We start from the raw sequence: 15,175 nt of genomic DNA on the forward strand, positions 1-15,175 counted from the left end.
ACATTAGCAACAGCCATCGAACGGCATTTTCGGCCGTTACTTAGAACAGTGCCCTCCCATGTGGAATACCGGGACCGGTATTCATGCGGAGGACGGTTGGACCGTAAACATTACGGGTGGAGCTGGCTGCTAATGGGTATCGTTAATAACAATATTATTGTTTATACTTTATCGTACTGAAGGCTGTGGCCCTACCGCGAAGTAGCGGAATTACATTGTTTTTACTCCTAGTTTCTTATATATAGTAAACCATTAAAAACTATATTCGAAAGCACCGTAGTGAAGCCTTCCCTTGTGTTCTGTTCTGTCTTTCCCCGATCCCGAGACTCTTGGTTGATTACATAATATCCGACCTTCAACATATGATCATTCTCCTGGTCGAGTGGAAGGCATTATGGCTACCATGGATGATGTCATGGCAGCCTTGGCATCTGTACAAAATGAACTCGCTGCTTCCAGGCAGGAGACGGCGGATTTAAGGGCCAGGTTCGATACCATGCGAAGGAACCCCTTTGATGCAGCGTCCCCAACAGGTACTCCCTCTCCTGCGGAGGTGGTGGAGATGCCCGTCGCCATACCTTTGGCCACACCCGAGAGATATAGCGGAGACCCCAACACAGTACAAGTTTTCCTGACTCAAGTGGCTTTGCACCTTTCATGTAAACCCAAAGCTTTCCCCACCAGGCAGGCAAGGGTGGCTTTTCTTATATCGTACCTGGCAGGGAACGCCGCCCAATGGGCTGTTCCATTGGTGAGTTGAGATGACCCGCTCCTATGCGACTGGGGAGCCTTCCGTGAAGAGTTCCTGAAGGTGTTCGACAGACAGGCGGATTCCTATACCACTGACAGGGAAATGCTGGAACTCCGTCAGGGCAAAAGTGATCTCCTGCAGTACCTGAACGCATTCAGACGTATGGTGTCTGAGACCAAGTGGCCTATCTCAAAACAAACGGCGCTCTTCCATCAAGGGTTGAGCGACGAACTGAAAGACGTGGTAGCACAGATCGACCCGCAGCCCAAGACCTGCGAAGGGCTCATTAATCTGGTTCTACGCTTGGATCACCGGTTGAGTGAACGGAAAGGTGATCACAAAAGAAAAGGAAAACCCATGCCTTCCTATGTGTCGATGGGAACCCCCGAAACCAGCACCGCCGCGAAAGCAGAACCGATGGATATAGGAGCCATCAGAGCCAGCCTGACCGCATCGGAAAAAGAATCACGCCGCAAACAAGGCCTCTGTTTGTATTACGGGAAGAAGGGGCATTATGTCCGTGAATGCCCGGCCAAGCGGAAGAACAGTCGCTTTCGGGCCAACAGAACTGTGACAGCAGCAGTGAACGTGCAGGCGGAAAACTAACGGACTCCAAGAACAGCGAAGGGGCCTCTCGGAGTCACGTATGTATCCCTTCCTTATCATGCCTGGATCAGGTACGACTACAGCATTTGTTTATCATGGTATAGGTAGGGATCCGCACGCAGTGGATTCCTGTGGTGGCCATGGTCGACTCAGGGGCCACCGGTCTCTTCATGGATCAAAACGAAGCACAGAGACTGGGCATCGCCCTCATTCCTAAGGAGTTCCCAGAGGATGTGTACGCTGTGGACGGTAGAAGGCTGGTTACTGGCCCTATAGGACACCACACAGGGGAAGTTCCTGTGAAGTATGGGGAACGACACGAAGAGGTGATTGACTTCTGCGTTATTCGAGCACCCCAGTACGGGATCATTTTGGGTCTACCCTGGCTCCAAAAGCACAACCCTTCGGTTGACTGGGTGACTCATGAGATCCGGATGATGTCTCAGCACTGTCTCCAACATTGTGGTGTGAAACAGGGTTCTATTATCCGCAATCAAGAAGCGGTTCACATGGTAGCCACGGCGGCAGAGAAAGCAGTTACCTTTCCTGGAGTATACCAGGGATACAAGGACGTTTTCGACGATGTACGTGCCGAGGTGCTTCCTCCGCACATGATCTATGACTGTCAAATTGACCTGGTTCCCTGTGCATGCGTACCCAGTGGTAGACTATACGCCTTAATGGAGCCTGAGAACATCCATCTGCGCTCCTACCTCGACAAACTTCTTGGTCTGGGCTTCATCAGACCATCCAAGTCCCCGACAGCATCGCCCCTCTTCTTCATCCCTATGGCCATTGGGGAGTTATTGCTTGTGTGGACTTCAGGGCTCTAAACGCAATCACTGTAAAAAACCTGTTACCACTCATTAGCGTCCTGCTGGAGCAGGTAAAGAAGGCCCGTATCTATACAAAGCTCGACCTTAAGGGGCATATCATCTTGTGCGCATGAGGAGCGGCGACGAGTGGAAGACGGCCTTCAAGACCAGGTTCGGTCTGTTCGAATACCTCGTCATGCCGTTCGGGCTCTGCAACGCCCCTGCGGCCTTCCAGTACTTCCTAAACGAGGTGTTCCATGATGTTCTGGATGTATACGTGATTGTGTACATTGACGATATCCTCATCTACTCCGACACAGAAGAGGAACACATACAACACGTATCAACGGTACTCCGTAAGCTCAGGGAACATATGCTGTTCTGCAAGCTCAGTAAGTGTGACTTCCATGTCACGTCCGTTGAGTTTCTCAGGGTGATGCTTAGACCGGATGGTCAGGAAATGGCAGAGCGCAAGGTCAGGGCGGTAGAGGAGTGGCCTACTTCGCAAGGAGTGAAGGACGTGCAGTGCTTCATCGGGTTCGCCAATTTCTGTCGGCGGTTCATCGATGGTTTCTCCGGACTCGTGGCCCCTATCACTCAGCTGTTGAGGAAATCCCAGACGTTTGCTTGGAATCCAGAAGCACAGGCAGCGTTTATGGCATTGAAGAAAGCGTTCGTTACGGCCCCTGTACTGGCTCATCCCAACCCAGAACTACCATACGTTGTGGAGGCGGACGCCTCGGAAGTAGCTATAGGGGCCATTCTGTCGCAGCGCCACCAACAAACGGGTGTATTACATCCTGTGGCTTTCATGTCCAGGAAATTAAACGACGCGGAATGGAACTACCACATCGCGGAGAAAGAGCTGTTAGCCATCAAGGACGCCTTCACGGAGAGGAGACACCTGTTGATGGGAGCCAGGCAGGTGGTTACGGTGTTGACGGATCACCGTAATCTACAATTTATGACGCCAGCTAGGCACCTTTCGCCTCGGCAGCTGAAATGGATGCTCTTCTTCTCCGGTTTCCACTTTCACATCACCTATCGGCCTAGCACGGAAAACAGAAAGGCGGACGCGTTGTTTCATCAATCCTCTGTTTCAGCGCAGGCACCCACACCGGTGCACTCCATCATCCATCCGGATGCGGTGTTGGGGGTGATACAGCCGGATGCGTTCCTCGAAGGCGTCCAGAGCGGGATACACTCATTTCCATGGAGGAGTTGGCTCCAGTGTCACAAGGAGTGGCAAATTAAGGACGGGATCCCGGTTAACGGTCGTCGTTTGCTGTTACCTACATCTCATCTCCGGAAACAAGCCTTTATGTGGTGCCACATTTCGGCCTGTGCGGGCCATTTTGGGGTCGAGAAGACGGTGGCCAGTTTGGGTAGGCAATTCTGGTGGCCATCCATGGGAGCAGATGTAGGGAGGTGGGTGGCGGCCTGTACGATCTGTGCAGCCATGAAGACGGATCATGGGCGTCCGCACGGTCTGCTGCAGCCCCTTCCTACGCCCTGCCGGCCGTGTGAGCATATATCCTTGGATTTCATAGTAGGGTTACCAGGGGATCAGGGATGTATGGTGATCCTGATGGTGGTCGACTATCTCACTAAGATGGGACACTTCATAGCATGCAAACAGGTGCCCTCCGCTGGTCAACTGGCCTTGCTGTTGCTGAGGAATGTGGTGAGGCTACACGGGTTGCCCAGCCTGATCGTGTCCGACAGGGGTTCGCAGTTCACGGCCCAGTTTTGGAGAACGTGGTGTTCAGCGTTGCACGTCACATCGGCCATGTCAAAGAGCTACCATCCCCAGAAGGACGGACGAACGCCTGAACCAATCCCTCAAGCAGTACTTGCGTTGTTTTGTTGAGCAGGGAAAGGAGGCATGGGTGGATCTCCTATGGATCGTGGAAATAGCCTACAACAACGCCATGCATAGCTCCACCAAGGCATCCCGTTTCTACTGTAACTATGGACATCACCCCAGGTTCCTACCGTTTCTACACCCCATCAGGGATCAGAGAGTGCCTGAGACCTCCTGGAGAGTCGTGCATATCAAGGAAACACTCATGCTTTCTCAGAAGTGCTTGGAAGCTGCCAAGGCTACGTACAAAGCCTCTGCTGACAGGAGACGGAGGCCTGGACCTTTGTATGGGGTGGGCGATTACGTTTGGGTGTCAACCAGGAACATGCGGTTTTGAAAGCACAGTGTGTTTCACCCAAAATACATGGGCCCTTATCGCATCACCTGTGTGTGCGCCGCCAGTGCCGGTAGCGGTGGACACTGATGTAGAGTACGAAGTGGCTGGCATACGGGACTCCAAGTGGAGAAGAGGTAAACTGTGGTACCTGGTGGCCTGGAAAGGGTACGGCCCAGAGGAGCAGTCGTGGGAACCTGCGTCTGGAGTGCATGCGCCTCGGCTGGTGTCATCGTTCCACAAAAAGCATCCAACCAGTGTGGGCCCCGTGGGACGGGAGTAATGGGAGGAGGATGTACTGTCAAGAATCCCCCCCGCACCCCTATCGCTCGCGGAAAGCAGCGCGAGAGAGTCATGAGAACGTCTGGAGCAACCGGCACACAAAGACTACATGCACCCGTATGCCTAGCGCGTGTAGCGCGTAGTCAAGAAAAGCCAATAAAAAGAGGTAACGAATGAGGGAAGGCGTCGGATATTTTGATTCTTACCGGCCTTCTTGTTCCCGATTCCTATGGACCCAAGCCCGTTGTTAACTGTCACTGATCTGTTTCCAGTACCATCATCGTTACGGAGGTAAGAGAAGCGGCTGCTCTCTTCACCACCCCCTTGTGAGGCACTCGGCAGAGACGCATACCACGGAGGTGTTTGCCGCGTCTCTGCTTGTGTCGTTAAAGAACCTTCAGTCGCAGCGGAGACGCACACCACGGAGGTGCTTGCCGCGTCTCCGCCTAATTTCGCTAATACTCTTGGCCAGTGCATATTGGCGCGAGGTGTGCAGATAGCCTTGCCATTTTGCAGTGGCGTGGGGAACACAAGGTCGAGCTGCTGCTCCCTTGGTTAACGGCCCCAACACACGGTCGAGTGCCCGGCTGGACATTCCCGAACTTACTTCCACTGAAGAGCGCATCCTTACTTGTTACTTTGTTCACACGGCCAAAGACACATTAGCAAAAGCCATCGAACGGCATTTTCGGCCTTTACTTAGCACAGTGCCCTCCGTTGGGGAATACCGGGACCGGTATTCATGCGGAGGACGGTTGGACCGTAAACATTACGGGTGGAGCTGGCTGCTAATGGGTATCGTTAATAACAATATTATTGTTTATACTTTATCGTACTGAAGGCTGTGGCCCTACCGCGAAGTAGCGGAATTACATTGTTTTTCCTCCTAGTTTCTTATATATAGTAACCCATTAAAAACTATATTCGAAAGCACCGTAGTGAAGCCTTCCCTTGTGTTCTGTTCTGTCCTTCCCCGATCCCGAGACTCTTGGTTGATTACAAATACAAACAACTAGAGGGCTTTGGTGGAAGGGAAGAAGTAATACAGATAAGGGTAGGAGTTGGGAAGAAGCAACATGGACAGGGACGGTGGGAGGGGAAGAAGCAACATAGAAAAGGGGGTGGCAAGGGAAGAGGCAACAAGGTAAACAGGGTGTGGGAGGGGAAAGAGAAATACAGACAAGCACAAGGGAAGAAGAATTAAAAATAGCACCTCAATCGCTGCAGGAGCAGCGGTAGTACACTAATCAATATGAAGCAATCAGTACTTGGTCCATGCTCCTCTCGAAAGAGGGAGTGAAGCTGGCACGTGCAGGCCAATTAGGAGGCCTAGTAGAGGAGTCACAATAAAACAAATGAGTGGTAAGTGATGAACGGGCTCCAAGCCCTTTATAAAATAAAATCTCTCGCAAGCAACAGCGCATGTGTGCTGTCCTAGGCAAGACCAAAAAAGTACCTTGAGGTCACAGGCTAAAATGCAATTCGCTAACTTCTATACGTACAGCCCTTTACCTTTAACTTATGCAATAGTGCTATGTGGGACAAATCACAAGAGAGGGGGCTCTTATTCTCATAGTTTCACATGGTCGAATCACCAATTAGGAGAATTAGATATTCTAACAAAGTAAAGTCAATTGTAATGTTTAAAGGAAAATTATTGTTATTATATAAAACCAAAGTAATGGTGTGAAAGTCTTTACAAATAAATACACACAAAATAAATTAATAAAATGAATAATAAATAGTATAGTGATAAAGCTCGACATATCCAATGTCTGCAGCTGTCAGGTACTTTCTAATATCGAGGTACAGTGCTCTTCACAAGATAGCTTGCTGTCTGATGAACTGGAAATGATGAACTGGAAAGGGTGGACAACAGCAACTGTGACAAGGCTCAGGATGCTTGAAGCACATGCACCATGTACAGAAGGACATCATTAGGGATGAAAATGTAAACAAGAGCAATCTACAACTAAATTAGGATCCCTTGGAGCACAGAATCACAATGGGTAGGAAATGGTATTTCCTCTGTGCCTTAATTCTGCCTTCTTCCTTCAGTCCATTTATGGAGGAAGACAGTCTTTCTCATACTGCTGTAAAAGTTTACAGATCAGTATGTGGCCCGGTATGTTTTAGCAGTTTGTGGGCTTAACTTAGGTGGGCCGGTTTCAACTATTTATTTCTCTGACATTAAAACAAAATTGTCTGCATAAAATCCAAATGTATGTAGTCTTCCATTCCTTGCAAAATAGTCATGTAGTGTATCTTTACAAGTTCAAAACTGGCCTGATTTACAAATGTGGGCCACTGTCATTATAGTGCCCAGGACAATTTTTGCCCAGTCCAACCCTGCCCAGAGTCTAGTGCCTGAAACAAGTTACTGCTAGTTTTAAGATGCCAAATCAGAGCATATCAGCCCAGTTGATGAACATCTGGAGTCTGTTTAAACCAAACATGGATCCATACTAGACTCAAGCAGTGCTTGATTTGTAAAAGAAAGAGCGTTGGTGCCCATAGCTTTGCTTAGAATTCCACAGCCAGCACTTTTAATCAACAGTGCCCTGAATACCAAGGCTCAGGGCTTTACGTGGGCCTGGTCCTGGATGTGCTCAGCACCAGCAGATCTAAAAAGTAGGTGCTGGGAGCGGTCCCTATCAGACTCATCATTTTAACCCTCACCATCGATGGAAAAACAAAATCTTGCCTCTGCAGCAGTACCACCCTTCACTATCTTCGTTGTAATTTCAAAGAAACTTGTTACAGTTCTTTCACAGTCTCATCCTGTCAGAACTGAAGCTTTTTCAATATTATATACAACGAAGCCAGAGGTGCTGCTTTTTTAGGCAACTACCAACCATTGACAACCATTGACAAAGTCAATAGTCCTGGCTTGTAGTTGTGATGTTACTTGTTGTATTATGTATCTGGGTTCAATGACAGAAGCAACGAAATACCAGGCGAGCGGCACACAATGCTAAGCACAGATTTTTAGCTTAAGTGTTTTAAAGCCACACTCTTAATTACATCAGCCAAGTCCCTTTTGAGAGACCCCACCCCCCAATTTTGATATCCCACTTAAAGCCCTGCCAAGGCTGATAGTTTTAAATCCACCTCAGGCCTCTTTAAATCACTGCAAGACTATCCCTGCCTCCTTTTATCACTCTTGCAGGTTCCCGCTCTCTCCCTTTGTGACAGTTTTTCTATCTTTCCCCTCTTTCCTCTTTGTTTGTGTCTTTCTCTCTTGCTCTCGGGAAAAGGCAGATGAGGAAAAATAAATGTTGGTCCCCAAAAATAAGTGATGGTGGCCCCCTCCGATAACCACTGGCTTAAATTAAGACCTGCCCAAAAAACACTAGGGGCTACATCATAGCTGATCTGACTTGTTTCTTTAAACAGGTAAACCCCCTCCTCCTACCAGCTGCGCGAGCAACTCACAGGCCCTTCAGCCCGTTCTTCTTTCCCATCAATTATGTACACCAAGACCTTTTTGTGGTGATAGAATGGCCGCAGTTTATTCACATCCTAAGTTGGTACACACTTGTAATGATGACATCGGCCATCAACATGCTCATTCTGGCTTATCTTGGACTATAACATAAGGCATTTTCATAACAGGTTATACAGTGTACATCCTATAATGTATTACTTATTAATAACCATAACTTGCTTAATTCTGCCATGCATCATCATTCAAGTCATGATGTCTCTTCGAGGTTGTCATAAATCACTCTCCAACTCTCATGACAGCTCTACTTCTGTCACTTGCGTGGTACTGTGCGTCGCAGCTTCGAGGCTTCAACTTGCTATCGAATGGCTGGCGTGTGTGGCCCCATGGCCATGCCTGGGCTGCAAGTGCCATGTCTTCTCAATACTGACCATTTCTTACCCTTTTGTCTGCCTTCAAGGATCCCTGCCCTGAAGCATCCCAAGGACCTTGTCCGGGCAGCTGGGAACTGCTTGTCCCGGTCGCCTTTTAGGCCCTGCTTGCGACCACGCCCTTCTTTCTTGTTTGGGCCCTTGAACACAAACTTCCTGGTCACTCACTGGCCTTTTCCTTGACGCACTCTTGCGCCCTGTTGCTGCTGTGCCCTCTGTCTGCCGCCCAAGGGGGAAGTTAGCCACCCTCCCTTTAGGATTGGCAGCACCTCCCAGTCAGCGGTAAAAACAAAGATTCTGTTTGCATTAGTCAAACTCCACACTTACCGAAATGGCATCTTCCTTGCGTCCGCAGATTTCGCAGTAACACTGATTGTCACTCTCAAATCGATGCTTCTTAAGAAAACAGTTGATAGCTTCCTGCTGTAATAGGAAAAAGTATGTTTGAATTCAAGACCTTACAGCTGGTCAGTTTTTGAGCAAACAACATGTTAGAGGTATACTGGGCAGTAGGAGACCTGTTTTGACTGTTTCATTGCTTAAGTTCAGATGTGCACCTCTGCAATTACGTTCACTAATAGACTGACTGCAAAGCGGCCACATCAGTTTAGACATGTTTGAAGTTCTTTAACCTCTAATATGATGAATCTCAAACCATTTTATTCGATGTATCTGGTCGAAGTACACAGTCGTGAGATGTAATGTTCTTGTATTCACACAGAGATGAAGACTATGACTCTGAAACAGGTACACTCCCTCTCATCAGAGCTGTAGATTTTCTATATGGAAATGCTACTTTGCCTTTTCAGCTTCTCTTTGGCTGTCATGCTTTTCATATTTTAAAATCCAAATTGAATAATGCTGTAAAATTACAGTGGGTGCCACGCAGAAGTTAAAGAGAGGCGTAAACCTTGCCTCATATAGGTCTCATTTCCTATAAAAATCATCAGGTTCACTTTAAAAAAGATCTGAAGGCTGATGGACCTTTGACTCAAAAAACCTCCAAAGCTTTGTTGTCACTGGTCTCCAAATTTATTTTAGTTTTTTTTGCATTTCAGAATTTTATACTGTTTTACATTAGATACAACAAAGTTTAAAACATTAATGAAATCTCTGATAAGATTTAACAATTAGACATTTCGTGATCATCAGAACGTCGAGTATAAACAATCAGAACAACCCTTAAGCAAGGATAAGAGAACAAATATGGGGCAGAGATATGGAAGGGAGGAAGAGAAAGGTTTGCGAGAGTGAAGCTTTTTCTAGGGCCCTTTGATTTGAGTGGTATTATTCCATTTACAGACTGCTTCCACGGTATAGATAATTATAGATATAAATACAGAGAAACACAGCCTTTCTTACAGTTACTAGTGAAATAAAATGTATTTGTAGGAGGCTGTCACTTTGCCTGACACATCTTATCTGTGTCCAATATGAAAGGTGCAGCTGTTTTAATCGATTGTCCCAGTTACACAGTACCATGTTGGGTGACTGCTGGAAGAAGGTCAAGAAGTGATAAGTCATCTTCTAATATTAATAAAAATGAGATTTATGAAGCGCATAGCTACGTCAGGTGCCGTGTCGTAGCGCTGGGGTATCCGTTGTATAAACCAGAGTACGAATGTGAGAATCCTACTCTAAATGAACCTGAAAAAAACGGTTTTTAAATTCTTGTGGAAGACTATTTTAGATTTTTCTTGCCTGAGTCCAAGGGGTAAGGAGTTCCACATCTTGGCTGCCATGTAGTTGAAAGAACGCCCTCCAATATGAGCTCTCTTGACTCTAGTGATGCATACAAGAGAGGAGTCTGCTGATCTCAGAACTCTTTTGGGAAGGTGATGATTGATCAGAGGGTGAAGACCTGTAGGGCCCTTACGGTTGAGAATCTTGTGGCAATAGCACATGGCTTTCAAAGACACCCGGTGCTTTAACGAGAGCCAGTGCAACATAGATAGAACAGGGGCCGATGGTGAGAGTATAGGCAGATTTAATAGCAGCCAAGCCGCCATATTCTGCACCTGCTGAAGTGATCCTAAACGTGCCTTTGGCACCCCAAGATATGGGACATTGCAGTAGTCTTGACTTGACATGATTAGGGACTGGACCACAGTCTTTCTGGCTGTTTCTGGCAGAAAGACAAGAATTTTTTTTAGGTCTTTAAGATAACAAGGCATTGCCTGCCGAGACTTGTAATTTGATTGTCAAAGGAAAGTTCGGCGTCAAACCAGATTCCTAGGTTTTCAACTTTTGGCTTAGGTATGGTTAGCTTGCCCAGAGAGTGAGGCCACCAGGCCGTTGACCAAATTGTCGACTGTTTTTCAATTACGAGTACCTTGTCTTTCCTGCGTTAAGATTCAAGCAGCTCAGGCTCAACCATTCGACCACCTCTGATAGACAGAAACTAAACTTCCACGCGGCATTGGGGTCATCTTGAGACAGAGTGATTATCAGCTGTGTATCGTCTGCGTACGTCACAATGGAAAAATTGTGGTGCTCGATGACAGCAGCCAGAGGGCACATAAACAGCTTGAATAGTGTCAGACTCAGGGAAGAGCCCTAAGGTACTCACTTCTGTAGGGGAAAGACCTTCAAAAAATATGTTTTTTGTGTCACCTGAAAAGATCGATATCGTAGAAAAGAAGCTATCCACTGCAAAGCGTGCCATCAATTCCATGGTTGTATAGCCATTCAAGAAGTAGGCTATAGGACACAATGTCAAATGCTGCACTAAGGTCTAGTAGTAGCAAAGTGGTGTTATCTCCCCTGTCACCTGCCTGGTGGATGGAATAGGAAGCCCACAGGAGCGCTGTTGTATTGAGAATGAAAGCCAGACTGCATGCAGAAAGATGTAAGTTTAAGTATTTTTCTGCTACATTTGACACAAAAGGGAGCAGTGACATAGTTTTAAAATTCTCAGGTATGTTGGTGACCAACAAAGGTTTTTTTAGTAGTGCCACTATGGCAGCATGTTTCCATGCGTTTGGAATCTGTCCGATCCTGAAAGAGCTGTTTAAAAGGTCACATAGCACTGGGGCTAAAATGACCGTACCAACTCCAGAACATTGGGGGGAGCAGGCTCTGAAGGCGCACCAGATTTAACGGAAGACATCATCAAAATGAGTTCCTCTGGTGTGATAGCCTTAAAGCTACAAAGTGCTTGCCTCTCATCTGAGGGTTCAAACCATGCTTTGAGGCATGGGGTGTTTCTAGCTTTAATGTTGTAGAGAAGTATGGATGTGCACTGCCGGTGGGGTTTGCGTTCGCTTTGTGTGATTGTTTACGTGCTCCGGGGAATCACTCCCTACCTTGGAGTGTGTTAGATACTCTTGAATTTAGCAGAACCTGAATTGCTGGTCTGTCTCCCTGGGCACAGTATGTGCTGTGTCTCCAGCTCTCATTTCATGTAAAAGATAACGCTTAGTTGATTGTTTATGATAGTTCTTTTATCGATAATGTTTCCATTAATTTAGATGTTCCATTCACATCTTTATGTTTTGCATTTGTTTCCCATCTCCGTTTTTATCTTGGTTAACATCAATGTTTAACTCATGTAGATATTCTCCCAATGCATTTCGGCGATTGGCGCCTTTCTCAAGGGATTGATCTGTCAAAGAAATAATAGCTTACATTTACTCTTTTGTTCAGCATACTAATGCCACCAAATTATTAATACATTTCAACTCTCGAATTAATGGTTCGCTAATATGAATACATCAGCAAGTGTTGAGAACAAAACAGTAACAATAACAATACGGTAATATCACATCACAGCTTTTGAAATGGATCATGGCAGTTTTTTAAGTAAATGAAACCTGGTAAATTCTGTGGATTAATGTGTCTGATTGACATGTCAATGTTTCTAATCCCTTGAAGCTGTTGCCGCTGTGCGTGTCTAATTATAAACTCGCTGTTGGTTAAAAGCGATACAGGTTATCCCTTTCATTTCTGTTGCGCTCGCTTGTGGGAATCTTAACAGTGTGCCCTGTTCATACTTAAGCAATGGCTCTCAAAAGTAAATGTACTATTCGCATTTCTTCTCTGGTTTTGCTCGCGCTTACCTATATGGCGTTCTGGGACCGTTACTCTGCCGTGTCGCGTGATGCACGCTGGGCCTTGGGTGGGTGTGTTTGGGGACGCTGCACTGAGCGTGGTTTAAAAGATTCCGGTATCGGCATTTAAAGAAACAGTGTATCTAGTGCTATGGCTGTGCTTTAGGTGTTTACAAAGTATATAGTGTGGCGGCTAAATGATGAAAATAAACCTTGAAAGTATGTGCTCGCCTTCGCGCTTAAAGCATGTTCAGATGGCGGATATATTTGGCATCATTCTATACAATCGTGACAGTCTGATTATCATAGATAGCACGCAAATTCAATTCTGTCATTTAAACCCATCGGTTTCATCGTTTGTAAAAAATAAATCCATGGTTCTCTCGTTTAAGTAACGTTTTCCTATTATCTTGTCCTGGACGTTTTTCCACTTGTTCTAGAATACATGCTTTCAGATCGTCTATTTGGTGTTGAGCTTCCATGAAATGTGAGGCTATTGTGGACTTCATCATTTTCGTTCTTATATTGCTCTTATGTTCATTGAGCCTCACTTTAAGTTTCCTCTCGGTTTGTCCTACATATTGTTTGCCACAGGGACAGGTTAGTAGATAGATAATGTTCATTGTATCACATGTTCCATTAACCTTCAAGTTTATGGTTTTACCGCTGTTTGTTTGGCGGATGGTGTTACCTTTCGCAATGTTTGTGCAGTTGTGGCAGTTTAAACAAGGTATGGTTCCTTTGTATATAGTTGTGATAGCTTTGTCTGTCCTGAATTTCAGTAGTTGTCCAATGTTTTTGGACCTGGTGTAGGCAAATCGCGCTTCTCTTGAAAAAGTTCCTTTAAAGTCAGGTTCTGTGCTTAGTAGCCTCCAATGTCTTTTTATGATTTTTTTTTAAATGGTAGCTCATTGTAGAAAATTTGCTCACGCAAGTGATTCTTTGTTCGTCTTGTTTATTTTTTGGTGAATATAATTCCTCTCTGGGTTTTTCTGAAATTCTCTCGCAAGCTTGTTGTAGTATAGAATTTGGATATCCTCTGTTCTTGAACCTTTTTATCATGATATCAAATTGTTTTTCCAATTGTTCTGGTTCCGAGACGACTCTTTTGGCCCTCATCAGTTGTGAATATGGCAAATGTCTTATTAATGATGGAGGATGAAAACTATCATATTTCAGGGTATTGTTTCTGTCTGTGTCTTTTCTGTACACATTCGTTTTCAAACCCTCCGGGGTATTACTGATTTCTACATCCAACAAATGTATCACATCTTTCTTTATTTCCCACGTAAATTGAATCCTATCATCTATCAAATTCAGGTTTTCAATCTGGTTGGTCAATGTATCCTGTGGTCCCTCCCATGCTATGAAAATGTCATCAATAAATCATGTATATAAACGGATGTGATGTTTCCATGTTGGTTTTTGGAGGATGTGGGTTTCTTCAAAATTTTTCATAAAGATATTCGCGTATGTGGGTGCTGCCGGATTTCCCATGGAAGTTCCACTTTTCTGTAAATACCATTTCCCTTGGTAAGTAAAATAGCTGTGCATAAGGATAAACTGTAAAAGTTCCATGAAAAATATTTGCATATCTTGATCATAGTTACTCTCCAAGAGCGCTTTCTCTGTTGCTTCGAAACCTGGATTGTGAGGTATCGACGTATATAGAGCCTTCACATCGATGGTTGCTATTTGTTGATGTTCACTGATGTTGACTTTGGACAATTTAATTAAAAAGTCTGTGGTGTCTTTGATATATGATTCAGCTGCCATGGCGCTGGGTTGTAAATATTTATCCAAGAATTTTCAATGGGTTCTTGTATGCTGTTTCTGGTGGATACAATGGGTCGGCATGGTGGTTCTTTCAAATTCTTGTGCACTTTTGGCACCATATAAAAAGTTGGATTTTTGGGGTATTCTTGTATGAGATATTTTCTGGTCTTTTCTTGTATGGTTCCTTTGTCTGCCGCTCTTTGTATGATTTGACAGAGTGTTTTTTGTATTTCTTGAGTTGGATCTTTCTCAAATCTCATGTATAGGTTATCATCCTCCAGGTGTTCGCTGACTTGTTTTTCATAGTATGTTTTATCCATTATGACTAGGGCTCCCCCTTTGTCGGCTTTTTGACATACAATGTTGTCATTGTGACTAATGGCTTTGATTATTCCATGTTGTTTGGTTGTCAAGTTACGAAATTTCTTCCCTTTCTTCGTGTTGAGATGTTGTATGTCTTGTTTGCACAATTGTTCAAACAGATCAATCGTTTTGTGACTCACGGGAGCCATGTAGGTACTGGTGGTTTTTAATCCCTTTAGTTGATCCTCTTCTTGTGGTTTGTGTTGTACCGCTACATTATCAAAGAAATGTCTTAGTCGTAGTTTCCTTGTTAGCTTGAATAAACCTGGTGTCTAATTCCAGGGTGTTGGTGTCTGTTGTAGGGACAAATGATGTGCCTTTTTGAAGAGTGTCTGATTGTATGGCGGTTAGAGGCCATTGCGAAATGTTTAACACTAAGTTGTCTGTTGTTTTTTCTTGTCCTTCTTGGATGTTACATTCCTGGTTTGTGGGGGATTCTTTTCTTTTTCCTTTTCCCCA

General features: G+C 45.4%; 1 protein-coding gene across 2 annotated transcripts in view; it reads right to left on the bottom strand.

Moving 5' to 3' along the window:
• Positions 1–15,175, bottom strand: part of LOC147683316 (ubiquitin carboxyl-terminal hydrolase 50-like) — a 429,720-nt gene that overhangs the window by 128,574 nt on the left and 285,971 nt on the right. For both annotated transcript variants that reach the window (XM_086943767.1, XM_086943768.1), the window contains exon 7: positions 8,856–8,951. In XM_086943767.1, coding sequence (XP_086799893.1) covers positions 8,856–8,951 — 96 coding nt within the window. The remainder of the gene's footprint in view (positions 1–8,855; positions 8,952–15,175) is intronic.

Source organism: Lissotriton vulgaris, chromosome 11, assembly GCF_964263255.1.
Source record: "Lissotriton vulgaris chromosome 11, aLisVul1.2, whole genome shotgun sequence".
Classification (NCBI taxonomy): domain Eukaryota; kingdom Metazoa; phylum Chordata; class Amphibia; order Caudata; family Salamandridae; genus Lissotriton; species Lissotriton vulgaris.